At 56.3% G+C, this 25,811-nt stretch overlaps 1 protein-coding gene across 1 annotated transcript; it reads right to left on the bottom strand.

Annotated features, from left to right (window-relative positions):
- On the bottom strand, window positions 1,138–25,316 carry TNFRSF13B (TNF receptor superfamily member 13B). Its single transcript, XM_021068044.1, has 6 exons — window positions 25,177–25,316; window positions 14,253–14,381; window positions 10,192–10,437; window positions 3,671–3,856; window positions 3,124–3,396; window positions 1,138–2,985 (listed from the first exon to the last, which is right to left on the bottom strand). Exons 2-5 carry the CDS (start codon window positions 14,359–14,361, stop codon window positions 3,137–3,139), a joined length of 801 nt encoding a protein of 266 aa, XP_020923703.1. The 5' UTR covers window positions 14,362–14,381; window positions 25,177–25,316; the 3' UTR covers window positions 1,138–2,985; window positions 3,124–3,136.

Below are 25,811 nucleotides of genomic sequence, written 5' to 3'. Positions count from 1 at the left end.
ATGAAGGGAAAAGAGTGAAGATAGGAAGGAGAGCATCTGTCTTGTCAAAAACTGAGCCTGAGAGTGGGGCTGCGTCTCCGAAATACTGGGAGGGAAACACTGGCAGCTCAGAATCTGCACACCCGCAAAATCCCTCAAAAGTGAGAGAGAGACGTTCAGGGCAAAGGAACAGTATTCACCACCTGCAGACTCTACCACGGGAAGGAGGCAAAGCCACACGGAAAATGAGGATTTCTAGGCGTGAAGTGGATTTGAAAGGCATCGTTTAGGTTTTTTCATTTGCACATTTGGTTGTGCTCACGGAAGGTGGAAGCTCTGACGCAGTGACAGTGCCAGCTCCTCAACCCTGCTACACCACAGGGGAACTCCTGTCTTAGTTGTAATCACTCTGAAAGATAACTTGAGTGTCTAAAGCAGAATAGCAAGTGCATCAGGAGGTGCAGAACACTTAAGAGCAAAACCAGCACCAGGTGTGGTCTGGGCGTCACCACCAGACACACGACATGACACTGCTGGATGAGGTTGCTGGGATGACGCGAAGGTGTGTGTGGCGAACAGCCTTTCGAAGCCACAGAAGGAGGCACAAAAAGGACGGGGGTGCTCAGATCCCCGTCAGAGGGCGTAGACTTGGGGGTGAGGCCAAGGGTGTGACGCGGCTGGTGGTTGTCGATGCCGTGTCACGCGTGCCCCGCAGAGTAGCTCTCAGAACCTGACAGAGGTGTGCCGGGGGCTCCCTCCAGAGGGAGCGGTTGTGTGGGCATGTGTCAAATCCGTATCCCATCGCCGCCCCAACAACCCAATGTTTCAGGTCACGCACGCTCTTGCCACTGAGCAGGGCGGCCAGGCGGGAGTGGGGCCCATGCTGGGTCCTGGGGGCTCGGCCTCCTCAGGTTTCCCCTTGGCTCTGGCTGCGTGGACACAGCCAGGTGGCCGTCGGGTAGTCCCAGCAGAGTCTGCCATCTGGTCCTTTGCAGAAGAGCTTGCTGAGTCCGGCAGGGGCCAGGTGGCGGGAGGGCACAGGGGGCACTGGGGAGCCCCGTGGGGGCTGGGGGAGCCCCGGAGCTCCGCTTGAGGTGCAGCAGGTGTTGGGAATCAGGGTGTATCTCGGACGTCAAAGCAGAACACAGAACGCAGATAAAATTGATGGTATGCAGAGTTTTCAGATTTTCTTTCCAGCAAGGAACCCCGGTCCGAAACCCATGTAAATGTACAAAAGACCAATTGAAAAACTGACAAAAAGCAAGGTTATTCTGTCTGTCAAAAGCCATAGTATGGCATTCGTTTCCCTGTGTTTTCGGCAGCCGTACCCTGCCCCCTCCAGCCCCAGAAGCATCCCCAGAGCCCCTTGGGTTCAGATGAGCAGAATTCGAGAACTGCAGAGGGAGAGGGGCTCCCCACTCCCTGGACGGGCTTTCACGTCTGGCGCATGTGGGCAGCTCGGAAGTGTGCTGTTGCGTTGCCGGCAGGTACAGGGTTGAGAGTCAGTGCTGTACAGGCGACACTGCACTGAAATGTCCCCATTTCCCACATTGGGCTGACTTGTCTTGGGCAGGAACTTGTTAGAAGCCAACTTGCCTTCAGACAGAGCTGAAGCAGGGGTGACCTGGGGAGGCACGTGTCCTGGCCTGAGCGTGTCCCCTGGAAGGTGGCCTCCTAACCCTGGCTGCCACCCGCACGACCCTCTTCGGAGACGTACAGCCGTGGTCCTGTGAGAATGGGGTGCTTATGAAAAGGGGGGACTTGGATGCAGCGACAGCTGCACGGAGGGAAGCGGATGAGAGGAGTCACAGCAAGACCGCCCGCAGGGCCCCGGCTCCTCCTGCCTCGGCCTCCGCAGGACCGGCCCGAGGACACCTCCGTGGGCTCCAGCCTCAGACAGCACGGTGTCTGCCGGTGGAGCTGCTGGTGTGAGGTGCTCCAAACGGCAGCCCTGGAAGCGGGCAGGGCCTCTTAGCCCACGGGTGGCTCGAAGACGAGCATCAGCCTTCCTGTCCACACCAGCCAAAGTGTGCTGTGTGAGCCTTGGATGTGTGTCCGTGTGCCAGGCCGTTTCGGGAGGTGGCTGGTGATGTGCATGACCCTGCCTCTATCTCTCTGTGCAAGTGCCTCTCGGAGTCATGCGGTTTCAGGTTTAAATGCTGCTAAAATGGAGGTTTCAGTGCTAACGGGGATGTGTGTACATCGAATACGTGGCGTTGGGAACGTAGGAATGCTTGGATGTCACCAGCGCCATCAGTCAGAATGCGTGCAATTCAGCAGGAGGTGAGAGGGGGTCTAGAAGCAAAGGTAAGTTAAAACGATGACTGGAGTACCTGACACGGCTCAGAGGAAACCCGTCTGGCCAGAACCCGTGCAGACGCAGGGTGGCCTCCCCGCTCAGTGGTTTAAGGATCCAGCGTCGCCCTGAGCTGTGGAGCAGGCCGCAGCTTCGGCCTGGATGTGGCTGTGGCTTGGCAGTGGTGTAGCCCTGCGGCTACAGCTCCGATTAGCCCCCTAGCCTGGGAACCTCCATATGCCGCGGGGCGGCCCTTAAAACAAAGGAAGAAAAGATTATTTAAAGAAGCGTGCAGGTTCGTGTCTAAGTGAGCGCGCTCCTGCGGTGGTCTGGGGACGCGGCAGCCTGGCGGCGGGCGCAGCCTGCCCGCCCTTCCTCTGCACCCTCGGCCAGCCTTCCGCACACAGGGACCAGCACCCCGTGCCCGCGCGCGCGCACAGCAGCTGTCACGCCTCCCTGAGGAGGCGCAGGAGGCCGGCAGCTTTGTCCTCTTACACGGAAGCGGCAGCGCACCTGCCACCTCGGACGCCACAGAGGCCACCTGCCTGGAGAGACCCAGCCCTCGAGCGGGGGGTGGGGGGCCCGACCGCGCAGTGATCACGGGGAGACGGGACTGGGCAGCGAGGGCGGTTTTATTTCTTCAGAAGGGTTCGCCGTGTCCAGCAGGTGTGGCGCCCGGACAGCAGGGGTGTGGGGGGGTGATGGTGGACCTGCAGGGAGACCCGGGTCAAGGCCTGGCCCCGGCCCTTCCCCCCGTGCCCCCCACCCCGTCCCTCCTCCTCGCTCCCCTTCTCGCCCCTGTCCGCCCCCTCCAATTCTCTCCTCGCTTTTTCCCCAGCTCCGCTCACCGTTCCGCCAGGTTCACGTGGGGGGGCCTCCTTCCTGGGCAGGCGTGCGCATGACCTCGAAGCCCGCCGTCTCGCCGTCGGGGGCGCGCACGCAGGGCTGTCCGGCTGCGCTCGGGCCGCAGCGCGCCCACCTCCCCGCGTGCTCGGGCCCGGGTGAGGCGGGCGCGCCTGCGCTCTCCTGGGTGGGCGCCCTGCGCTCGGGGAAGCAGAAGCTGCAAGTCTCCACCGGCTCCGGCGGCCCCCCAGCCGCGCTGCCCGCTGCCATCCAGTGATCTGCACAGGGGGGAGGGCGTTGGCCTCCACCGGCACCCTTCCGGCCCGCCCCCCAGTCACCCTGGCCACGGCCGGGCGCTTCTGCCCGCTCCAGGGCCCCACCTCCTCGGCTGTTTGCCCTGCAGGCCCGCCCCCTTCCCCCGGTGCCTGCTCTCTCTGCTCGCCTTGATTTTGAGCTGGCTTCAGCAAGGCAGGACGTGCCCCCAGCTCGCTGGGGAAGAGCCGGTCACGGTTCTCCCCTTGAAAGCGAGGACGGGGCCCCGTGCATGCTCACCCTTGGAGGACTTGGCCTGGATGCGGCATGGCCCGGGGGGCGGCCGGCAGGAGAACTGGCCCTGCCTCCTCTTGAAGAAGCAGGCCACGGCCAGGAGGAAGCAGCAGATGACGGCGCAGAGGCAGAGACCCAGCGTGCTGTAGACCAGGGCCAGCTGGTCGGCGCTCAGCCTCAGCCCTGCGGAGGCTGCAAGACAGCAGGAGGCCCGAGGTCAGCAGGGGCCTCCTCTGAAGCTTCCTGTCCCGCCCGCCCGCAACCCCTTGGTCTGTGGGCTCTCTCCTCCTCAGGCCCTAGGCAGACCACGAGACGCTACCGTGTCCCTTGGAGAACTGGGCCCAGACCACTGGGGGCCTTCCCCGCCCTGAGGCCTGCCGGTGTGCTTGTTCTCCCGGCCCTGCCCCAGCCTGCTAGTGTGACCTCAGACCCAGAGGGGACTTTGCGCCGCCTCCCTCGCTGGGGGGCGTAGTTGGGGCAGCAGCAGAGGTGAACAGGTGTCCGGGGAGGGTGTCTCTGTCTCCTGACGGGGTCACAGTGTGTTGCAGGTGTAAGCGGGGGGCCCCTGGGGTGGGTGCGTGTCCCCACCTCAGGGCCCTGAGCCTCTGGTGTGGCTGCCAGAGCCTGCTAGCGTGACATGGTCCCTTGAGATCCACCCCCCACCCCCAGGCCGGGCAAGGACTGCTGAGCCCAAGCCAATGTAAGGGAGCGTGACATGCTCCTGGCCGCCCGCTGCGCCCTCAGGCTGTGCCAACACTGCTGCAGGGTCTCGATACCCCTCCCGATGCTGCAAAGGGGGATCCATCGCCTCCGTTTAGAAATTGAGATACAATCGCACGCCCTCAAACACGCCACTTAAAGGGGATGTGTGGCTGTGTGCTGTCACTACCGCCTGGGCGTGTCCCCCCTGACTCCCCGCCCCCAGCCACAGCCGCGTGCCTGGTCCCTGTGGCTGCCTGTTCTGGACACTTGGCATCTGTGGAGTCACGTGACACGGGGCCTTCCTTGGGCTCGGCCCCTCCCACTCTGCTCGTTCCCCAGGCTCATCCCTGTGGGTGCAGGACTGAAGGATGCTTCCTTGCTCTGTTCGTTCACAAGGGGCCTGTGGGTGTTTCCGCCTGCTTCATGCTGTGAGCGTTCGTGCACAGGTTCCTGTGGCCATGCACCTGGGGGTGGAATCGCTGGGTCATGTGGCACCTCTGTGTCGAATTCTTTGAGGAAACTGTAGACTCTTTGCCACGGTGGTTCCACCGTTTTATAGCCCATCTTGCAGATGACACAACTGAGCTATGAAGTTCCCGTGGTCCCAAAGGCAGAGCAGTAAACGGATAAGTCTGATGGACTCCAGGCCAGGGCTCCGGGCTGGCCACACAGAGGTGACAAGGCTGGTGGCTGCTGTCTCTCCCGTGTGCTCCTTAGAGTCCGTTTTGTAAAGTGACAAAAGTGGGCTGACGTCAGCACCCCGGGCGTGGGATGCTGGTGTTTGTGTCCTTGGTCCAGGTCTCTGAGAGGCCACGGGGCAGGGGAAGCCAAGCCCCCAGGTCGGGGGTGGGGAGCACACGGAACCCGGCTCTGCAGATCTGAGGCGGAGGCCCTAAGGTGAGACGACCCAGGGAACGGTCGCAGGGCCCTCGATAGCTGGATTTCCCAATGCCCAGGTCCTTCACCTGCTCCCCTGCCCTGATCATCTCCAGAGTAAAATTAAAGCATCATCCTGGGCCATCAGGGAGAGGCAGGCAGCCTTCACGTCAGCGCCGGAGCTCCCCGCGGCCAGAATGCTGCTAAGTCTGCAGCGAACCTCGGGGTCAGCGCAAGAAGAAAGATCGTGCGTCTTTCAGCCGATGTTTTCAGTGCAATTTCTGACACCCAGATAACTCAGGATTGGCGACAAGTGTTCAGAGGTGGTCCCCGAGTCCTGCCCTTCGATCAGGCCTGGCTCGCCTGGGCTGCACCCTGAGGTGGCCTGGCGTGGCTTCCGCCCTCCCAGGTGCCCTCAGCCACCACATGAGAAGTGCAGCTGGCAGGGCCGCCGCCCTGACCTGGGGGAGAAGTGAGGCCTGGCCAGCCCAGTGTTGGCTCTGAGCCCCGCAGCCCACAGCCGGGAAGATGCGGAGGCTTGTCTGCAGGCCACCGAGTTCTCAGTGGCTTTTAGTGGCTGTGCTAGACAACCAAAGCTGGGACCTGCTCCGGAGGGTGGAGGGTGGAGGGCAGACCTGTGATTTGGGGCTTCCTGAGGGAAATGAACTAGTGCCTGCCTGGCCACCTGCCCCTGGCACATGCTTTATAAAGCCTCTGGACCCAGAGGCAAAAGGCTGTTAAAACTGCAAAAGGTATCACTTTCTGCCTGTGTCAGGAGGCTGGAGAAACAGGCCCCTCCTTGGTGGGTGGCCTCCCCTGAGGGCCTCCTGGGGCATGCACTTTCCAGCTTCCTGTTGATCCCCCACTTCCACGTTAGGGGACACCCCAGCCCACCCGACGTGGACACAGGCGTTTGCAGGAGCTTCGTGTGTAACCAAAGCCGGGGACCAGCTGCGTGTGGGGGGGTGTCCACGGCTGGGAACGCACGGCATGTCGGGCTTGAGATGGGCCGGACCCGAGAGGCAGGAGGTGGACAGGAAGGGCGAGGTGGTGCTGCAGTGCGGCTGGTGTGGAACCTGCGCAGGTCAGAGTCCGGGTGAGCCAGCAAGCCCAGCTGGTGCCGTGTCTCCAAAGTCTTGTCCAGTGCCCTCTCCGTCGTCTGCCGCCACCTGTGCGTGTCGTCCGCTCCGGCTGGGGAAGCAGCAGGGCCTGCCCACCGCTGCACTGCTGAGGCTGAGGTAGAGGCCGGCCAGATGGGAGGAGGGGGTCAGGGAGTCCCAGCGGCTTGCAGGCTGCAGGACGCAGTCCCCACCACCTCTGACTGCTTTGCTCTGTCATTGAGTCGTGGAGATCTGCAGGCTTGGACACTGCCTTCTGCCAGCCCTCGGTCACCTGGGCCTCAGGACAGGGCAGCCTCAGCTGGCCCCTCACCGTCTGCTCACCCCAGTGACCTGGGGGCTCTTGTTCAGAAAGGATGTGACTTCTGACCTCCGTCCTGTTGGAAAACCAAGCCTGCAGGTGCAGTTCCAAGCACCGCCACCTGGGGGCAGCACTGTTCACTTCGAAGTGGCTTTTCCATTTGGTTTGTTTAGTTTTACTGTTTCTTAGAGCCAGGAGTCACCTAGAAAGAGGATTTCTCAGCAGTGGCTGCCTGGGCCTGGGCTTGCGCTTGGGATGGGCTTGGGATGGGAAGCAGCGCTGTGACCGTCCAGAGGGGCCTTGTTTCAGCCAGTGTAGCCGAGGGCGGGACGTGATTGGAGCCTGGGCCCTGCAGCCACCACGGCCTGCTGGCAACCTGCCTGCTTGGGAACTGGGGCGATGCCCACACACCTGAGTCTCCTCCGTGTGTGTGTTGGGGGGACACCTGGCCGCCATCATCCTGGGAGACACATCTGGGCCAGAATAGGCGAGGAGCTGTTTCCAGAATGCCCCCCTCCCCCGATCAGGGCCTGGGGCCCCCAGTCCTGCTGCTGGGAATGGGAGGGAAGGGGGACGTGGCTCCCGTTCCAGCCCCCTCCCCGGCTCCCTCCCCAGCCCCGATTTCCCGGACAGCTACCCCTCTCCTCTCTGGCTCCTGCCCCCAGCCTCTTATCAAGCGGGGTCACTGAGGACACCAGGCTTCAGCCCTGGGTGGGGGGCCGGGGCAGCCTCCACTGTGACATGTGGCGGGGGGGGGATGCTCCAGAGATGACCCCCTGCGCTCATTCCGGGGAGGGAGCCGCGTGCCCCTCCCGCCACGTCCACCCCAGCCTTCATGGACACGGCCCTCCCACGAAAGGACATGGGACCTGCGTCTGGGGAAAAGGAGTCTTGGCAGGTGTGATCCAGTTAGGGTCTTGAGATGGGCTCGGCCTGGGGAAGGGTAGCCCTGATTCAGAGACAAGTGTCCTTAGCAGACACACGCAGGGAAGCCCCGTGGGGACAGGCAGAGGTGTGGGGGGGCTGTGGCTGCGGAACTGGGAAGGATCAGGGGACCCTTCCCTAGAGCCAGGGACGTGTGCCCTGGGGCCGGACACGTCCGGCCTCCAGGCTGAGAGGAGGTCTGTGTTCAAGCCCCAGTGGTGGCGCGGCGACACGGCAGCCGCGGGAAGCTGGTGTGCCCCCCCCAGGAGAGGACCCGCGTGCACCCTCCCCGCCCAGCGAGGCCCTGGAGCTGGGCACTGCCGGGACTGTCCTGGTGGGGGCCGGGTAGCACAGAGTCACCCAGAGTCCTTCCGGTCACCCAGAGGCTGAGGGGGCCCTCGTCACGCCACCCAGAGCTCTGAACTTGGGAACCAGGGCCCACACGTAGGGTCTGGGGGCCCCGTGGGCTTCGATAAAAAAAGCCAGTCTTAGAGTTCCCGTCGTGGCTCAGTGGTTGACGAATCCGACTAGGAACCGTGAGGCTGTGGGTTCGATCCCTGGCCTTGCTCAGTGGGTTAATGATCCAGCGTTGCCGTGAGCTGTGGTGTGGACACAGCTCGGATCCCGTGTTGCTGTGGCTCTGGCATAGGCCGGTGGCTACAGCTCCGATTCGACCCCTAGCCTGGGAACCTCCATGTGCCGCCGGAGCAGCCCAGGAAATGGCAAAAAGACAAAAAAAAAAAAAAAGAAAAAGCCGGTCTTACGTTCACTGAATTTGGCCTTTGCTCCCACGTCAGGGAGGCCGTGGCCCGGCGTCCGAGCGGTAGCCGCCCCTGTCCACAGGGAGTCCCCCGCCCACAGGCCTCGGGCCGCCAGCACGGCCCCCGCCACACCGTCTGGTTATCGAAACACTTCTGTAGAGAAGCACCTAGATTTGTTCTCATGTCGCAGGCTGTGCCGTTTTGGTAATACTTAGATTTAGTATTTCATTTGGTTTACTATTTTGAGGTACCGTTTTGACGGTATCTCCGTGTCGCTGGTTCTTCTAACCCTGTGGCTTTGTTTGAGACACCTCAGAACATTGTTCCTGGCAGGGTGCTGGGCCCCCGGTGCCGTGGGGCCCATGGGGCTGAGGCCTTTTCATCCTGCCAATCTGAACGGATCGGTTCCCTTGCCCTCAGTCCCGTCCTTGTCACCTGTCCCCTCTGTTCTTCCAGAAACAGCCCCTTGAGGGGTTGTGCCACCCACCACCTGTCTCCCAGCGTGACGGGGGCGCTCTCTTAGGGCATCCCAGTTACGGCCTTCCTTCCGACGCTGCCCCCAGCCTCCAGGAAAACGCCAGGCAGATGGGGCGTTTGTCTGGTTCCCTCCTGCACGTGACCTTCCTCGTGGCATCGTTTGTCTGACTTCTGCTGTCTGTCCCCTCCCCAGGCCCCTCCAGCTGGTCCCCTGCTTCTTCCCGCAAGGGGCCCACCCCCCTTTCTGCCCGGGCACCCACTGCTCCGGGGCGGCTGCTCCCTTCCCCGTGCCCAACCCCTGGCAGGAAGGAGCCCCTCACGAGGGCCTGGGGTCCCCACTCCCCCGTGTTTTGGTACTGAGGCCCCTCCGCCCCACGACGGGGCAAACTGACAGGAGAGCCAGGGCACGGGGAGGGTCCGGCCTGGTTCTGATCGTCTGCCCCACATCCACGCCTCCTGCCTGTGCGTTGGCAGTTCCTCCCACAGGGAGGCTTCGCTCTCCTCCTGCCAAGGGTCCAGAGGCTGCGCGTCTGCCTCTGACGCTCCCGCCAGCCCTCTGGCCCCAGGAGGAGAGTGCGAGACATGCAGAGCTCGGCTCCCTCCAGCCAGACCCATACCGGTGAGCAGTAACAGCCCCTGGACCTGGGGCTGTTTGCTACGTGGCAGCCGCTCCCTGACGGGAGAGCAGAGCAAAGGGTGGCAGTCTGACCATGAGGGGCCAGGCCGGGCCCCTCCGTTCCGGGGACACGCAGGGCCTGGCCTCATGAAAACGATGCCACGAGGAAGGTCACGTGCAGGAGGGAACCAGCCGCCCCGCCAGGCCAGGAGCCGCGTGGCCACCCTCCCCAGGGGCTGCGGGTCCTCAGCCACACGCCCCTTCTGGCGCCATAGAGCGGAGCAGCTGAGCCGAGGCGTTTTCAGGTCAAGGCCAACGCTCGTGCTTCGTGGAGGCCCCTCCAAGTCCAAGTTGGCTGCCCCCCACCGTGAGCTTTTTGGTGACCTGTTCCTCCTCGTCCGTAGGAAGTCCACCCCCTGTCACTGGAAGCGAGTCTTGCTCACAGGTCGCCTGTGCGGGCCACTTGCTCCCCTTTGTTTCAGGAACGCGTTCGTCCTCCGGTGCAAGGCTCCCACCTGGCGGGTCTTTCTCCCTCTCCTGCTTCCTCCTTGCCCGCAGACGTCTGTGGGCTTTGCCTGGTGTTTCCTCTCCTGTGATGACCTCCCATTCCCCCCACCCGACCCCAGCCAGCGTCTGGTCCCTTGCCTGCACTGGCCTTGCCGCCTGGCAGGGCCTCCCTGCCGAGGCCGGGTGCCTGCTTCCCACCCATTCTGACCCTTGGACTCCACACCGGCCGACCTCAGGTGGCTTACCTGGACCCGCATCCGATCCTCTGTGCTCTGACCCCTGGTGCCTGCCCAGGCTGTCTGCCCTGGTCGAGGCCTCTCCGGTCCGCTGTCTCCTGACCTCCGGTGGGAGGCTCCCTTGGCTCCTGACCTTGCTCTCGCAGAAGAATGCGCACTGCCTGGGGTGACGTCCGCAAACGGAGGCACAGCTGATACAGTCCCTCAGTAGCTGGTCATAGTACCTGCCCTGCTCCTTGCGGCAGCTGAATGACTCTGGAAGACAGATGTGTGATGCTGCGGGGTGACCCACACTTGCTGCAACTGTAGGTCTGGCCTCAAAGGGTATCACAGTTTAAAAATAAAAATGTCCTAGGGAGTTCTCACCGTGGCACATCGAGTTAAGGCTCCAACTGCAGTGTCTCAGGTCACTGCAGAGGTGCAGTTTCAATCCCCGGCTGAGTGCAGTGAGTTAAGGATCCTGCATTGCCAAAACTGCGGCAGAGGTATCGCCTGCAGCTCAGATTCAATTCCCTGTCCCAAGAACTTCGACATGCCACTGGTGCCAGGAAAAAAAATCCTAGTCCAGTTCTCCAAAAGCAATCCCAGAATAATCCAAGTCCTTTTCCAATATGCGAGGGTGAGACTATACATTGTCCACTAAGTCCTGTTTTAGCTGCATCACACACATTTTGGTATGTAGTATTTTTTCTATATGTAATTTAAAATGTTTGTGTTTTTCATTATTATTTCTCCTTTGACATATATATTGCTTGAAAGTGTATTTCTTAGTTCTAACCACGTAAGGACTTTTTAGTTATCTTTTAAAGCTGATGTCCAGGTTACTTTGTTGTCTCATGGTTTCTTTATGTGGACTTTTTGAGTGTCATGAAGGAGAAACTTGTTTCATGTAAACATGAGGAATGGAGAGGAAGCTGGGGCAGGCGCTGGAAGGAAGGTGGGAAGACTCAAAGTAAGAGTGGTTTTCTGGGAGCTCCCGTCGTGGCGCAGTGGTTAACGAATCCGACTAGGAACCATGAGGTTGTGGGTTTGGTCCCTGCCCTCGCTCAGTGGGTTAACGATCCGGCGTTGTCGTGAGCTGTGGTGTAGGTTGCAGATGCGGCTCGGATCCCGCGTTGCTGTGGCTCTGGTGTAGGCCGGTGGCTACAGCTCCGATGCAACCCCTAGCCTGGGAACCTCCATATGCCGTGGGAGCGGCCCAAGAAATAGCAACAACAACAACAACAACAAAAAAAGACAAAAGACAAAAAAAAAAAAAAAAAAAAAAAGAGTGGTTTTCTGGGAGCTCCCGTCGTGGTGCAGTGGTTAACGAACCCACCTAGGAGCCATGAGGTTGCGGGTTCGATCCCTGCCCTCGCTCAGTGGGTTGAGGATCCGGCGTTGCCGTGAGCTGTGGTGTAGGTCACAGATGCGGTTCAGAGAGCGAGTTGCTGTGGCTCTGGCGTAGGCTGGCGGCTACAGCTCCAATTTGACCCCTAGCCTGGGAACCTCCATGTGCCACGGGAGTGGCCCTAGAAAAGGCAAAAAAGACCAAAAAAAAAAAATGTTTTTTCTGGAGTTGGCATCATGGCTCAGTGGTTAACGAACCCAACTAGTATCCATGAGGATGCGGGTTCGATCCTTGGCCTTGCTCAGTGGGTTAAGGACCCAGCATTGCTGTGGCTGTGGTGGAGGCCAGCAGCTGTAGCTCCGATTGGACCCCTAGCCTGGGAACCTCCGTATGCTGCGGGTGTGGCCCTAAAAAGACAAAAGACCAAAAAAAAAAGAAAAAAAAGTGTTTTTCCTGTCTTAATAATAAATGAGAGTTGCAGGAGTACAAACAGGTACCAGTGCCAAGGCGCATAAGCTGAGCACACTTGCTCGAGAGCGGCTTCGCAGGCGTAACAGAAATTTCCACGTTGACAGCATGTGTCTTTAATAAGCTTCTGCTCATATCAAAATGCATCTCACATGCAGGTCCTAAGGGTGCATTTTGGAGGCGGTGCGAGGCAGAGGCCGAGAACCCAGAGCCTGAAGCCACGCGGGCTTGGGGAAGCCCTGGCGGGCCACCTCGCGTGGGGGCTTGGCGTCGCCGTGTCCTGGCCGCCTCTTTCCCGGGAGGGCTGATGACAGGCTGACGGAGACTCGGGGCTGTGAGGAGGACTTGAAGTGACCCGTACGGTGCCTGCCACACAGTCAGTCATGCTCAAGCTTTGAGTAGAATGTACACTTTGGCTTCTTTTTTTGTTTGTTTTTTGTCTTTTCAGGGCCATACCCCTGGCATGTGCAGGTTCCCAGGCCAGGGGTCTAATCGGAACTACAGCCACAGCCACAGCCACGCGGGATCCTTAACCCCCTGAGCGAGGCCAGGGATCGAACCCGCATCCTCATGGATGCCAGTCAGGTTCATTTGCACTGAGCCACAGTGGGAACTCCCACTTCTGCTTCTTTTTGAACCAAACACACACATTCTCACATCCTTTTCAGAGTAACGACCGTCGCGGAAGACTGGAGCTGGGGCCTCAGGGGAGACGCGGGGCCCTGAGGGGACCAGTGCCCTCCCCTCCCCCAGCCCGGCCCCGGGTCTCCCTGACCCGACACTCGTGAGAGGTAATCGGCTTGAGGGCAGGCCTGTCCCTGGTTTCGGACCCCCGTGTGGCCTTTGCAGGTGACAGTCCCCCCCGCCCGGCCTCGCGAGCTCCCCGCTGGGCCTCGCTGCTCCCCGTCGAGATTGCCTGCACCGCGCCTCTGTCCACGCGGGTCCCTCCAGGGTGCCCTCCCGCATCTAGCGTCTGTGCCCACAGACTTGATAGCAGTGCGTCTCGGGGCACTTCCCAGCCCCCAGCCGAAGCTGGTGTCTCCCAACTGTGACGTCGTGTGGCACTGCACCTTTTGGCCATTAGGTGATAACCTCCTGGGAGGGCCTGTCTCTTTTCGGGGGCTTGGGAGTCGACATGAGGGGTGTTCTACCTCCTAGGGAGGCTCACAGCCACAGCTTTGGAGTCTGAGTCAGTGTGCAAATCCCAACTCTGCCACTCGTGTGCTGGGTCATCTTGGGCGAGTTACCCAGTTTCTCCGAGCCCCACGCAGCCAGGGTTTAGGAAGCCCTTACTCTGTGTCAGGCACTGTGCCAGGCCTGAGAAAGGACAGGAGTTCACAGTATGCTGGTGAGACAGACACCCAGCAGCCACACAGGCAAGAACCTAACACACAGTGTGCCGAGTTCCATCAGGCAAAGACGAAGCTGTGAAAAGAACAGCAAAAGCAAATACACTTCACGACAGAACCGGATGTGGCCTGAGTACAGAGGATATTAAGGAATTCTTGCTGAGGGTGATAAGTACTGAGGTTGTATTTTAAAGACCCTTGTATGTTAGGGATTCATGATCAACTACTTAAAAGTAAAATGATAGGAGTTCGTGGATTTGCTTTAAAATACTTAAGCATTTGTTCATAAGAATGCAAAAATAGAGTTCCCATCATGGCGCAGCGGAAATGAATCTCACTAGGAACCATGAGGTTGCGGGTTCGATCCCTGGCCTCACTCAGTGGGTTAAGGATCTGGTGTTGCTGTGAGCTGTGGTGTAGGCTGACACCGATTGGGCCCCTAGCTCGGGAAACTCCATATGCCGAGGGTGCGGCCCTAAAAAAAGACAAAAGAGCAAAGAATGCAAAAATAAAATGAGAGTTTTGGCAGTGAAAAAAAAAAACCCCGCATAAGCAAAAAACTGGTTTGGGACCACAAGGGCAGAGTTGTCTTCTGCTGGTTAGACAGGTTGATTATGCTGTCCACTGTCTGGCTGATACGTTCTGTGACAAAATTTCTGAAGAAAGTGTGAACAGAGAAGGACCAAGGAGGACGCTGTCGGAGAAGACCTGAAGCGTGCGTCGGAGGAGCCCGGGGGACGTGGGAAAATGCAGTCCCCGTGCAAAGGCCCTGAGGCTGGGAGCAGGAAGCAGCAAGGAGAGCAAGAGGGCGAGGGCGGAGGGTGCCACGCTGTCCGCCTCCCTCCGCCCCTCCTCGGGCCCAGGGGCAGGGGCAGCAGGGGCAGCAGGGCCAGTTCCACCCAGGCTCAGGCCCCAGGACTCACTGCAGAAGGCTGCACACGTGCGCGGAACCTGATGGCTGCAGATGGATCTGCAGTGGAGGCAGGCGGTCAGCCGGGGGTCCCAGTACTGCTCTTCGGGGCAGGGATCCATGGCCACCCTGTCCGCTGGCCCTGTGGGGCAGAGAGGCAGGGAGGGTGAGGGCCACGGGCACAGCTCTCTCTCAGGAGCTACTTTTTATCAGAACACCTGTGGAACACGTGTTTCTTCTTCTTCTTCTTTTTTTTTTTTTTCTTTTTCCTTTTATGGCCTCACCTGCAGCAGATGGAAGTTCCTGGGCTAAGGGTCAAATCAGAGGTGCAACACCACAGCCATTGCAATGCTGGACCCACTGAGCCAGGCTAGGGGTTGAATCCACATCCACTATGTTGGGTTCTTGATGCCTGAGCCACAACGGGAACTCCTATGTGTTTCTTCTTTAATGAAAGTACTGGAGTTCCCATTGTGACACAGTGGTAACGGACCCAACTAGTATCCAGGAAAATGCAGGTTCGATCCCTGGCCCTACTCAGTGGGTTAAGGATCTGGCACTGCTGTGAGCTGTGGTGTAGGTCACAGATGTGGCTCGGATCCCACGTTGCTGTGGCTGTGGTGTAGGCCTGCAGCTGTAGCTCCTATTTAACCCTAACCCAGAAACTTGCATATGCCACAGGCACAGCCCTAAAAAGACCAAAAAAAAAAAAAAAAAAAAAAGAAAAGAAAGAAAGAAAGAAAGAATGAATTGAGCAAAGACCAGCAGCTCCCACTTGACACAGCAGCTTAAGCACGTGCGTTTGTCTTCCTTCCCTCTTGAAACCAGACTAAAAGGACAGGAAAAGATAGTTGTCCTCAAAGATAGAATGAATGAGGTTTCTGTGGGAGGGCACAGATGTCCACAGCACTTGGAGATAGAGGCAGGTGGCCTGGGGTGACTGGTGTCCGTTGAAGAGCATGACATCGATGCTCATGGGGAGGGAGGCAGAATTGAGTCATAGAACCCGGGAAGTTTCTGGAACCGGAGGCACCAGGTACCTCTGAGCAGCAGATGGGAGGGCGAAGCAGTGCACTTTACATAAAGAAGACTTGACCCCAGCAAGCCATGGCCTCTTGCCCACCCAGGCAGGAGGCTGAGGGTTCTCATCCACACAGCTGAGGGTGGCAGTGGGGTCCACTCCCCCTACAGCCATACCTAAGGAGTGCTGCGGGCAGGTTTGTAAAGACGTCTCCTTCCCCGTCCTGCACTGGGCACGTGATGAGCAGCCTCTGCTCTGAGCCACCTGCCCCAAAGGAGAAGACCTGGGGACACTGACGGGAGATGCTCAAGGAGTCAATCATGCTGCTGCCTGACCACCGAACACGCCAAACAAAAAGCAGTGAAGTTGAGGGGAGAAAGAGTTCTATGATAATATTTGGTTATTTCAATACCCCACTTTCAGTAATGAAGAGAAGAACCAGGGAAAAAAACAATAAGGGAGAGAGGACCTGAAAAACACTAAAACCAAACATAGAGCAGACATACCACACTCAGCAACAGCAGACTACACAGTCTTCTCAAGTATCCATGGAACGTTCTCCAGGACAGACCATATATTAGGTCACAAGACAAGTCAATATGTTTTAAAAGATTAATTCAAAGTATCTTTTATGATCAAAATGAAATGAAACATAACAGAAGGAAAGTTGGAAAGTTCACAAATAAATGGACATTAAACAATACATTCTTAAAAAGCCAATGGGCCCAAGAAGAAGTCACAAGAAAAATTAGAAAATATCTGGAAATAAGTGAAAAGAAAAACACAACATACCTAAAGTTATGTGATATAGTGAAAGTAATGCTAAGAGGGAAATCTATAGCTATAAATGCATACACTAAAAAAGAATTTCTCAGATCACAGCCGCTGTGTCGTGAGGAACTGGAGAAAGAAAAGGAAACTAAGCTCAAAGCAAGAAGAAGAAAAGAAGTCGTGAAAGTTAGAGTGGAGGTAAATAAAAGAGAGAATAGAAGAGTTATAACAAAATCAACACAGCCAAAATTTGGTTTTTTGAATAGATTTATAAAGTTGACAAACCCTTACCTGGTTTGACTAAGAAAAAGAGGAAAATTAAATTACTTACAAAAAATAAATAAATTACTAAAGTTAGGAATGAAAGTGGGGCATTAGTACATATTTTATAGATTGAAAATTGTGCACCAACAAATTAGATAATCTACACAAATGGACAATTCCTAGAAACAGTCAATCTGCAGAAACTGATACATGAAGAAAGAATGTCCGAATAGACCAATAACAAGGAGACTGAATCAGTAATCAAAAAACTCCCCCAAAAAGGCCAGGACCAGATGGCTTCACTGGCGATTCTATCGATCATGCAAAAAAGAATCAAAACTAATCCTTCTCAGACTTTCAAAAAAGTTAAAGAGGGAGCACTTCCTGACTCATTCTCGGAGGTCAGCATTGCACTGCTATCCAAGCCTAATAAAGACAACTTAAGGAGACTGCAGACCAACATGCCTCGGAATATATGTGTAAAATTCTCCACAAAGTACTAGCCAATCTAATCCAACAGCACATTACAAGGATTATACATTATAACCAAATGAAATCGTTCCCAGAAGGCAAGGATGGTTCAACATCTGGAAATCAATCAGTGTAATACACCACATTAAAAGAATGAAGGAAAGAAAATTACACAATCATCTCGATGAAGAAAAATCATTTTCAGGATAAAACATTCAGCAAAGGAGGAATGGACGAGAACTCCTTCAATGTGATTAAAGGCCGAAGGTGAAACGCCCACAGTTGACGTCATCCTCCGTGGGGAAACACAGAAAGCCTCTCCCTGTGCCCAGTAACACGGCACGAATGCTCACTTTTCGACTTCAATCCGACATAGTCCCGGAAGCTCTTGCCAGAGTAATTGGGCAAGAAAAAGCAATACGGCATCCGAACCGGCGAGGAGAGGCTAAAGCTCGTGGATGACATGGTCTCATAGGTAAAATCTCTAAAAAATTTCCCACACAAAGAAACCGCTAAATAACTAAAGTTCGGCAAAGTTGCAGGTACAAAATCAGCACACACAAAGTAGTTGCATTTGTGTATACTTGAACGATTCCAAGAGGAATGTATGGAAACAAATCCACTTACGAAGGCATAAAAGTAAATAAAATACTTAGGCATGAATTTAACCAAATTGGTGAAAGACGTATACCTTGAAATTAAAGAAGACCTGAACAAAAGATACCCCATGTCCATGGATTTGAAGACTTAATATTGCTACGATGTGAGTGCCACCCAAAGTGACCTACAGATGCAGTACAATCCCTAACCAAGTCCCAATGACTCTTCTACACAAATGGATTAACCCGCCCCCCAAAATTCATTTCCTCCTGAGTAATCCGGACAATCCCGAAGAGGAGCAAAGGCGGAGGATGCAGCTGTTCCGCTTGCAAAACTTACTACAGGGAGTTCCCGTTGTGGTGCAGCGGAAATGAGTCCAACGAGCATCCATGGGGTTACGGGTTCGATCCCTGGCCTCGCTCAGTGGGTCAGGGATCCGGCGTTGCTGTGGCTGTGGTGGAGGCCCTCAGTGGCAGCTCCGATTTGACCCCCAGCCTGGGAACCTCCATATGCTGTGGGTGCGGCCCTAAAAAGCAGAGGGGAAAAACAAAACAAAAACCCCCCACAAAAAACAGACATGCGGGCCAGTGGGATAGACGGAATCCCGGAATAAGCTCTCCACGGTCAACGGGTTTTCAGTGGTGGGGAGCGGGGAAAGCGGGGCGCATCCCAGCCCAGAGGAGAAGGCGGAGGTGCTCAGCGGTGGTGGAGGGAGGCCAGGGGCGCCCCGTCTCAGCTAAAATAGGAGGAAGGAGGGAGAAACGTCTCCAGTGGAAACCAGGAACCCAGATAAGAAAGTCCGCGTGGCCGACAGGTGGCTCGGCCGTCCCCCCAGAACTGCGGGTGGATGCCTGAGAAAATCAAGGCGTTTCAGCCCCAGGGAAATGACCCCGTCACAGCCGTGAGCAGGGATCGGGGGGAACTGGGTCTTGTCCCCTGCGGAGCAGTCACGCGCCTGTGAGAGGGGACACAGCCCTTAGACCCTGTCCACGAGCAGGGCAGTGGCAGGACGTGCAGGGCAGGAAGGACGGGGCGGGGGAACTGCAAACGGATGAGCTGGCAGCAAAGAGGCCGGCCCGTCGCTGGGCACCTGGTGGGCTTGCGGGTCCCAGAGGGTCCCGCGTTCTGGGCTGCACGTGTGCTCACTCACGCCCTCACGTGTGTGACTCGGGAAGGAGGGGGCAGGGATGACTTTGCTCCTCGGTGTCATTTCTGCCTCACGGGCTCATTCTGAAAACCGATTTGCCACGGTTCAGCGACAGTGTGTGAGCGCGTCGGTGCCCGTGGGGGACAGCACAGCTCTGAGTCACCACCCAGTCACCTGGGGGACCCCGGCAGCCCGCCTCGGTCCCCCTCTTCTGCACATGGGGACAGGAGTTTCCTCAAGGACACGCACCCGACTGGCATGGAACCGGCCCACGGCTAGGCTGCCGCCTGCTAGTTGCTGTCGGGCTGAGTGGTTTAGGATATGAGCGCTTGGTGACAGCCGTTTCATCATCGTATCAGAAACAGTGATAGATAGTGTCACCACATTTGCCCTCCAGGCCTGTGAACTGACCCCGGAACCTCAGTTTGTGGCTCAAGCACCATGACACCCCAAAGCCCCTCGTCCCTGTCCGTGTCGTGTCACCTGGCCTCTCAGATGTCAGAGGTTGCCGTCCTGGGTGACCATGCGGCCTGTGTACCCTCTGCCAGGCGATGTTGCTTCTTGTGTCATTTGACGTTTGCGGGGAAGCCGTCGGCCTCCCATCCCTGAGCCGGGCACCTGCCATCATGCCAGGTCCAAACACCCCCGACAGGGCTGCAGCAAGGACGGTGACTGGAAAGCGGTCCTCGTTCTTGCCCTGGGCCGGGAGGATGGCTGGGTTTCGTGCGGCCCCCTCTCCGCCGGCATCTCCTCCCTTCAAGGGGATGAAGGGCAGAGAGCCTGGCCTTTGCTTTAAGACTTAGAGGAGAGGACTCTTGGTACACAGTGACTGTGGGCCAGAACGCAGCACAGAAAATAATTTCCCCTCGATTAAAGAGAACAGCTCAATCAGTGATTTCAGTGTGACAGAGAATACACTTATAAAACCTTCTAGAGAAGGCACAGCTCAGCAACTTCTTTCTAACCCTCGCGTCTGAAAGGCCTTTCCCACTGTGACGCCAAATCCAGAATCTGTCACATAAGAGACGGATAAAATAGACTCTGCCAAAACACCAAACAACCAAACAACGTCTGCATAGCCTGAAGCACCTTAAGGAGAGTCCAAAGACAAACGAAAAATGAGACGAAAACCTTTGCTGCTTGTGTCTAAAGAATAAACAGAAAGGAAGGACAAGTCCCCTGACAGAGAACTGGGCAAAGGCGATGAGCAGGCAGCACACCGACAGCGACACACAGCTGAAGATGCCCGGTCGCTTTCCTGAGAGACAAGCAACTTCTCGCTGTGCCGAGACCATCTTCTCCCTAACAGACTTAAAAATCCGGGAGCTCAGTAACAGCTCCTCTTGGCAGGGCCATGGGAACAGTGGCCCCATTCAGTTTGGGAGGAGAGGAAGTGGGGAGAAGCCTCGCGGAGGCCGTTTGGTGGCAAAGTTTGGAGTCAAAGTTGTGGATGTGTTTCCCTGCCCGTGCAGTGATTAACCTCTGGGATCTGTTTCCGAGTGCAAAATGATACGTGCACAGCAGCAGTGTTTGTAATAGCAGAAAATCGGAAGTAACCCGAATGTCCAGCAATAAGGGATTGACCAATGAAGTCATATGCTCCTATACACTGGACTATTATGCAGCTGTAAAAAAGGAAAAAGGAGGCGTTCCCGTCGTGGCTCAGTGGAAATGAATCCGATTAGGATCCATGAGGATGCGGGTTCGATCCCTGGCCTCGCTCAGTGGGTTAAGGATCCGGTGTTGCCGTGAGCTGTGGTGTAGGTCACAGTCATGGCTCGGATCTGGTGTTGCGGTGGTTGTGGTGTAGACCGGCAGCTGCAGCTCTGATTTGACCCCTAGGCTGGGGACCTCTAATATGCCCCGGGTGCAGCCCTAAAAATAGTAACATAAAGTAAAAAGGCATAAGGAAGCTCTTTGTATTTTGCTTTGGAAAGAATGCCCGGATATATCAAGCGGGTAACCAAAAATCAAAACAAACCGAGGTCCACAACAACATGGCTTCTAAGCCCCCTTTCTCTTTGCAAAAGGGGAGAAATTCTAATACACATTTATAAGCGTTTGTGCCTAAAGAAACGCTGTAAGGAAATGTAAGAAACGAAAACCTGCTTTAAATAAAATGCTTAGGGATAAATTGAACAAAAGTACAAACCTTGTTCATTGAAAACTACAAGACATTCCTGAAAAAGGTCAAAGGAGAACTAAAAAGGTCGGAAGATATCCCACGTTCATGGATGGAAGACTGATTCGTGTTAAGACAGCAGGAGTCCTGAAATTATTCCACGGATTCAACCCAGTCTCAGTTAAATTCCCAGCTGGCTTTTCTGCAAAATGCGAGAAGCTGATCCTAACATCACATGGAAACGCAAGAGACGCAGGGGGTAAAACACTCTTGAGAGAGAACGTCAGAGAACCCACTTCCCAATGTCAAAACTTACTACAAACAGTCCCTGCGAGTGAGCCCCTGTGGGAGCCGCGTCAATACAGACATGGGTCAAGAGAACAGAATGTAGAGTCAAAAACAAAAGCCTAACATTTATGATCAATTGACTCTCCCCAAGGGCACCAAAAGGACTCCACAGGAAAAAAAAAAAAATGCTGCTGAGACCCACGTGCAAAAGAATTAATTTGGACCCGAGTTCCCCTGTGGCTGAGTCGACTAGAATCCGAGAGGATGTGGGTTCCATCCCTGGCCTCGCTCAACCATCCAGTGACGCCGTGAGCTGTCGTGTGGGTCACAGACGCAACTGAGACCCTGTGTGGCTGTGGCGGAGGCAGAGGCCGGCAGCTGCAGCTCCGATTTGACCCCTCGCCTGGGAACCTCCACATGCTGCAGGTGCGGCCCTAGAAGACAAAAAAAAAAAAAAAAAAAAAAAGTGGTTTGGACCCTACCTCACCGCGCACCCAGAAACCAGCTCACAGGGATCGTAGACCTCAGTGTAAGCAGAGAGCCTGCAGAAGAAACCAGGTGTGAACGCTCATGGTTGGGGTTCGGCGAGGAGACCAAGCCCGCACGTGACTGCAAAGAAGCTAGGAGAGCTCCTCGTGGCGCAGCGGAGACGACCCCAACTAGGAACCATGAGATTAAAAAGAAGATGGAGAGTGTGGACGTCATCAAAATTGAAAACTTTTGTATTTCCCAGAACACCATCAAGAAAATGAAAAGGCAGGGGTTCTCGCGTGGCTCTGCAGGTTCAGGATCCAGCCCTGTCCCTGCAGAGGCTTGGGTTGCTGCTGTGGTGTGGGTTCAGCCCTGGCCCAGGAACTTCCGCAGGCTTCAGGTGTGGCCAAAAAATAATGATGATAAAAAGATAATGCAGGTGTTCTTGTCGTGGCACAGTGGATTAATACTCTGACCAGAGCAGCTCGGGTTGCTGCAGAGGCGCAGGCTGGACCCCCGGCCCAGCACGGTGGGTTAAAGCATCTGGTGTTGCTGCAGCTGTGGCTCAGATTCAGTGTCTGGCCTGGGAACTTCATGTGCCACAGGTGCGGCCATAAAAAAGAAAGACAAAAGGATAATCCTCAGACTTGGAGGAAATATTTGCAGTGCGTATATCTGATAAGGGGTTTGTATCCGGCAAACATAAAGATCTTTACAACTGAGTAGTGAAAAGACGGATGGGATGACCTAGATTAACCATGGGTCGAATGGCTCATCGGCACATGGAAAGGTGATCAGTATCGTTTGTTGTCAGGGAAACGCAGTGAAAACCACACTGAGACACTGGCTGGGACGGCGGTAGTGAAAGAAGGTGCAGCAACATGTGTTAGCAAGGATTTGGAGACCCTGGAGCCCGCGTGTTAACAGGGATGGTGCAAACCATGCTGCAGCTTTGGGAAGCAGATTAGCAGTTCCGGGCAACAGAAGTAGTATGTGGCCCAGCAGTTCCACTCCCCAGAGAAATGGAAACATGTCCGTCCAAATACTTGACACGGGCACCTCAAAACCACGACGAGGGGCCACCTTACACCAGCCAGAATGGCCATCATCCACAAGTCTACAGACAATACGTGCCGGAGAGAGGGTGTGGGGAAAAAGGAACCCTCTTACGCTGTTGGTGGGGATGTAAACTGGTGCAACCACTTGGAAAACAGGATGGAGATGCCTCAGAAAAAAACACAGAATTCCCACTGGATCCAGCAGTCCCACTCCTGGGCATCTACCCAGAGAAAACCACGACTCGCAAAGACACATGTACTCCAACGTTCCCTGCAGCACTCTTTGCAATAACCAAGACACGGACACAACCTAAATGCCCATCGACAGAGGAGTGGATCGAGAAGAGGTGGTACATACACACAGTGGAGTATTACTCAGCCATTAAAAGGAGTGAAATAATGCCATCTGTAGCAACATGGATGAACCTAGAAATTATCATGCTAAGTGAAGTAAGTGAGACCAAGAAAGACGAATATCATATGATATTACTTATAGATGTACAGCTATAAATGTAATAAAATGTATGGGGTAATTTAAAAAATAAAGATAAAATGTGGCAATCAAAACAAAAAAATACAGAAAATGAGCAGAAATCTTTAAAAAGAAATACGTGCACATGGATGTTCCCAGGGCGTCATTCACAACAGCCGAAAAGCAGAAGCCACCCAAGTGTCGGTCCCCGGCTGCAGGAGACGATGTGCCCTCTCCGTATGGGGAACGTTATTGGGCCACGAAAAAGGAATGACGTCCCAACACATCCAGGCTGCATGGATGACCCTCGAAGGCGTTGTGCTAATGGTGGAAGGCCGTCGTAAGACAGCATATTCCGTGTTTATAAGCTGTCCCAAACAGGTGACTCTTTAGAGACAGAAAGTAAGTTCGTGGCAGCGTAGGGCTGGGCGTGGGGAGGAACGAGGAGAGACGAGCGTTCTTTTTGGGGTGATGAAAATGTTCTAAAATTAGATTATGTGGTGGCTGCCCAGCTCTGTAAATATCCTAAAACTGCTGAATTGTTTACTGTAAACGGGTGAGCGGCCATGTAAATTATCTCAACAAAGCTGTTGATTCTGGGGGAGGCAGGAACGGGGCGGGCGGAGGGCTGGGAGGAAAGCGGCTATATTTACCGCAATCTACTCTCTGGGCTTCCAGCCTGGGACGACTGTTCACAAAGCAAATTTAAACAGCCAGAGGGGGCTCCTGTCCTGACTCAGTGGTAACGAACCTGACTCATATTCAAGAGGATGCAGGTTCAATCCCTGGCCTCGCTCCGTGGGTTAAGGATCCAGCGTTGCCGTGAGCTGCATTGGAGGTCACAGATGCAGCTTGGATCCTGCATTGCTGTGGCTGTGGCAGGTGCAGCTCTGGTTCAGCCCCTAGCCTGGGAACTTCCATGTGCCACTTGTGCAGCCCTAAAAAGCAAAATAAATCAATAAATAAGGCACAGATAGATAGCAAGAAGACCTGACTTAAGAGTTTGGGATGAGCAGATCCACACAAGTATGTAGAAGATAGGTGAACAGCAAGGCCCTGTTGTGTCGCACGGCGAACTATATGCCACATCCTGTGACGAACCAGACTGGAGCAGAATCTGACGAAGAAGGTGTGTGTGCGTATGAAGCTGGGCACAGAAACCAACCCAACATTGTAAATCAACTATCCTTCTGGTAAAAGAAAGCAAAGCAAAGCAAAGGGGACCAAACACAATTGGAAAGAGCCCAACCTGGACCTCTCGTCATTTGGGGACAACTGGAAAGAGCCCAACCTGGACCTCTCGTCATTTGGGGAGACGAGAGGGAGAGAGCGGCCGCCGCCCCGGCCACAGGGAAGCCGGGGCGACGGTGGGTTGGCTGGGCCAAGGGCCGCCCGAGGGAGCCCCCAGACCCACTCAGGGTCTGGAGGCCACTGAGCCACTGGACCTGCCGTGCACGCAGTGCCCACATGGCCAGATGCCAGCCCAGCCACGCTGCCAGGTTTGAACCTTCAAAAGAAGACCTGCTCGAAATTCTCCAGGGTAAACGATCCGGCCTCTTCATTCAAAAACCAGCCAGGGAACAAAATGAGACAGGGTGGGAACGTTCTAGATTCGGACGTACAACCAAAGGGACGCGTCTGGGCCCTGATGTCATCAAATCGGCGGGAACGGGCCTTGGCCAGGCAGTCGCAAGTCTGGACGCGGGCCCTGCGGTGGCGCTGAGGACTCGTGCTTTGCACACATTGTCATGGCTCCCCCCAAAAGTTGGGGGTTTGTTTTTTTTAAGGTGTTTTTGTCTTTAAGAGGTAAATACTGCGGGATTGACAAATCAAAAATGCAAGGCGTGGCTGTCTTCGCAGCCGTCCGGCCGCCCGGGGGGTGTGAAGGTGGAGGCCGGCTGCCGGCTGCCGGCTGCCAGAGAGCTAGTTAGATGCTCTGCCTTGCGTGACTCTCGGCCTCAGGATGTCACCACGGCGTCCTGGGGATGTGCCTCTGGGCCCGGGGCCCGCGAGGGCTGGGAGGCCCGGGGGTTCCTGCAGGTGTGGCCGACCTCCGGCCCTGCGGCTCTGCCCCCGAAAGCAGGCCGGGCCCCGCGGCCGCAGCCTGCAGGCCCTCGGCGGGCAGGCCCAGGAGGCCCCGGGGCGGCCCGCCACCCCTGAGCCACACGTGAGCACCGCCACCCCTGAGCCCCCCGGTGCCCGTGGCGCCCCGACCCAGCCCCGGCTCGCGCCCCCGCCTCCCCGCTACTCACGCAGCTCCTCCTGGCCCGCTCGTCACCTCCGCTGCTCCGGCCCAGGCCACTCCTTCCTCAGGACGCTTATTCTTAGCCTGAGATTTGATTAGCGCCCGGGCGGCACTTCCGGGGTTTCCCCCCAACCTGGAGGATGTAAATCAGCCCCCCCGTCCCCCCGCGCCTGCGCGCTCCGTCTCGGGAGCTGGGGGCTCACTTGGCCTGACATCCAGGAGTCCAGCTGGGTGCTGAGCCCCCAGCCTCGCTGCCCCCTGGGCCTGGTCCCCCCCACATACCCCAGGCTCAGCCAGGGCGGACCAGCTCTCGGGCCTGCAAGTGTGGCTCAGGGCCCTTCCCTCTGCCAGGTCATTGCCCCGTCATCTCCTCTTCTTCCTCCTTCAGGCTCCGCTGAGGTGTCACCTCCTCCAGGAAGCCGTCCTGACTGCCCCAGCCCGGGTTGGTGGCCGTTCTCTGCTTCTTGGGTGCTGACCTTACCCTGTCAAAGCACCCGAGAGGCTGGCACCAGAGCCAGACAGACTGGGCTTGAATCTCGGCTCAGCCTCTTACCAGCAGGAAGCCTTGGTGGGAATTTACTTAACTTTTTGTGCCTCCGTCTTCTCTCCTGTAAAGTGGGTGTGCAGGCAGGACCCGCCTCG

The sequence above is a fragment of the Sus scrofa genome, chromosome 12 (genome assembly GCF_000003025.6).
Source record: "Sus scrofa isolate TJ Tabasco breed Duroc chromosome 12, Sscrofa11.1, whole genome shotgun sequence".
Lineage (NCBI taxonomy): Eukaryota > Metazoa > Chordata > Mammalia > Artiodactyla > Suidae > Sus > Sus scrofa.
The sequence above is the reverse complement of the archived record's forward strand: the minus strand, read 5'-3'. Positions and strand labels throughout refer to the sequence as shown.

What these genes read in the sequence shown, in the direction of transcription:
- TNFRSF13B (XM_021068044.1), bottom strand. Translation starts at nt 14,361, where the DNA reads ATGGATCCCTGCCCCGAAGAGCAGTACTGGGACCCCCGGCTGACCGCC. An exon ending in CACGTGTGCAGCCTTCTGCA is followed by an intron (nt 10,438 to 14,252) that starts GTGAGTCCTGGG and finishes TCTGTCTTCCAG; the next exon opens with AGTCATTCAGCTGCCGCAAG. An exon ending in AGGATCGGATGCGGGTCCAG is followed by an intron (nt 3,857 to 10,191) that starts GTAAGCCACCTG and finishes GCTGTCTTGCAG; the next exon opens with CCTCCGCAGGGCTGAGGCTG.